The sequence below is a fragment of the Rhinopithecus bieti genome, unplaced genomic scaffold (assembly GCF_001698545.2).
Source record: "Rhinopithecus bieti isolate Rb0 unplaced genomic scaffold, ASM169854v2 scaffold_74548, whole genome shotgun sequence".
In the NCBI taxonomy this organism is placed as follows: Eukaryota; Metazoa; Chordata; class Mammalia; order Primates; family Cercopithecidae; genus Rhinopithecus; species Rhinopithecus bieti.
In genome coordinates this window covers 446779-449440 of record NW_016828873.1, presented here as the reverse complement: position 1 = coordinate 449440, position 2662 = coordinate 446779, and the positions used below count along the sequence as shown (strand labels likewise).

The window sequence follows — 2662 nt, the reverse complement described above, 5'->3', positions numbered from 1 at the left end:
TTTACTTGACTTGTGGGCATAAGCAAGTCCAAAATTCATAGGCAAATAGACTAGAAACTCAGACAAGGGTCAATGTTACAGTCTTGAGGTAGGATTTCTTCTTCTTTGGAAGCCTAAGTTCTGACTCTTACTGCTTCGATTGATTGAATGTGACCCACCCACGTTATCAAGGATAATCTTTACTTAAAGTCAACTTATTGTAGATGTTATTAACTCCATCTATAAAATACTTTCTTCACAGAAACACTTAGATTAACATTTGATTAAATAATTGGGCTTGATAACCTAGCCAAGTTGACACATAAAACTAACCATTGCAGATGCTAATTCTCACCAAAACATGTATTATTTTGATTAGTTATGTGGATATATATAGTTGCACGCTCTGAAAGAAGGCTAACATGAACTCCCAGGCTGTGACTGTTAGGAACTGACATTTCAAGATATGTGGGGGTAACATTTAGATATAATTCCTTCAGTTACCAATAATATACTGTGGAGTACCAAATAGCTGGAAGGAGAATATTTAATGCTCCCAACCCAAAGAAATGATAAGTGTTTGAGATAATGGATATACTAATTACCCTAACTGACCATTATACATTATATATATGGAAACATTACTATGTACCCCATGAATATATACAGTTATTGTCAATTTTTTTAAAAAGGAAAAAAAAAAAAGACAATTCCTAGGTTGTTACTTAGATTTGGTGAAGATAGTGCTCACCATTGTGACACATCTCAGATTATAATTGCATTTTCACACATCAACACAAAATTTTATTTATGAATAAAAATGAGTAAAACAGTACTTGAAAATGAAATTAAAACAGATTTAATAATAAATGCAGAAAAATATGTTCATTTTACTAATAGTAATGCCATTTATTCTATTTTTCTTCACAACTGGGATATATCAGTTTTCCATCCTGACACACTGCTCGAAATGAATGAGATTTTGTTGGATGATATCCATATTTACAATCAAATTCAACTATGTCACCTGTTTTTGAATAAAGCTTTTGTTGGTTTGTCCACTTTAATTTTATATTATATTTTTCCATAATTTCTGGTGATATTACACATGGATCTGAAAGTAGAAAAAAATGAACATAAAACATTAAGTAGTATGCAAATCTTCATAGACTCATAGACAGGTTTTCAAGTAGAATGTTATATGATGGTTGAGGAATTATTTCTCTAAATCCTTTCCAAACCATTGTTGTAAAAATATAATATAGATTTAAGTAAAGTTAAAATGGTAAACGATGTAAAAAATGAGGTACTGTGTTTAATGGATGATAATTTAATGTTATTACCAGATTCATAACATCAATTGTTATATTAAGATAGTTGTATTTTAGAACCTATCATTGCTGTTTCTGTTTGATTATGATTTTGGTGAAAGAATCCAAACTTTCAGTAATAAGATGAACAAGAACTGGGAATCAAATAAAGAAATGTAATGACATTAATACCTAATAATATGGTATTATTCACTTGAAATTTGAAGAGAAAGCAGGTTTTAAGAGTCCTTATCTCACACACACACACACATTTACACACAATGGTAACCATAGGTGGTGATGAATGTGTTAATTAATTTGTAGTAATCATTGCTTCATAAATTTATCAAAAATGTGTTGTAGAACATGAATATATATTCTTTTTATTTATCAACAAAATGTTTTAAAATAAAACATAAATATAAAGAGAAAATTTCTAAACTTTACATTCCATTATATAAACGTTTGGTAGGCAAGCATTCAGCAGAATGCTTGTTTGTTAATCTGTGAAAATTCTATTACAAACAATGAAATATCAGACTCATCACATTGATTTTTCCAGAACCCATGAGAATACTAAAGTACTTACCTAAGCATTTTGGTGGTTCTGACCATTGTCCATTTCTACATGTTATATGATTATTACCTTCAAGTTTATACAAGTTCTGGCATTGATACTCAACTGACGAACCTGGAGCATATACTGACAATGGGAATGAAGTAATATCTCCATTATCAATAGGTGGAGGGGGTCCACATTTTTCTGCAGAAACTAAAAAAAAATCATTTGATTTACTGGGAGAGCAAATAAAAATGCAAGTTCAAATAAGGCAAATACAAACTAGGTACTTCATATTCTATCAGGGCTTTTGTGATTTGTGCTGAATGAAATGATTCCTGGAGTAAAATGTATCCTACAAACTGAAAGTTATATTTTAAGTTCTTTTCTCCTCACTGAATGAACACATACAGCATTAACAAAGATGACACCTCGTAGTATTCCAGGATTAAGAAATGTTTTTCTAAATGAGTACATGCTAAACAGATAGAAAATGCTAAACAGATAGAAAGCTATGACAAACACAAAGTTTCTTATTTTAAATTCAACATTCTTTGGAGTTTATTGGGTCCATAGTCATTTCATTCTTTATTTTCATTTGCCTTACAAAAGAAACATTAATTCCTTGAAAAATTTAAACAATACAAATTAATAGAAGGTAAAAGAAAATTGCTGTATTCTTGGTATCGGCAAAATGAGGAACGAACTTTTCTACCTTTTCCTTATGCTAAGTACAACTTGAATTTTGGACACAATGTTAAAAAAAAAAAAAAAAAAAAAAAAAAAAAAAAAAAAAAAAAAAAAAAAAAAAAAA

The 2662-nt window shown here is 29.4% G+C and overlaps 1 protein-coding gene across 1 annotated transcript in view; it reads right to left on the bottom strand.

Moving 5' to 3' along the window:
- Positions 1-755: 755 nt before the first annotated feature.
- CFHR2 (complement factor H related 2) overlaps positions 756-2662 on the bottom strand; it is a 19464-nt gene continuing 17557 nt past the window's right edge. The window contains exons 4-5 of the mRNA XM_017864637.1: positions 1879-2061; positions 756-1093 (exon numbers count right to left, since the gene is read on the bottom strand). Coding sequence (XP_017720126.1) covers positions 894-1093; positions 1879-2061 — 383 coding nt within the window. The 3' untranslated portion in view covers positions 756-893. The remainder of the gene's footprint in view (positions 1094-1878; positions 2062-2662) is intronic.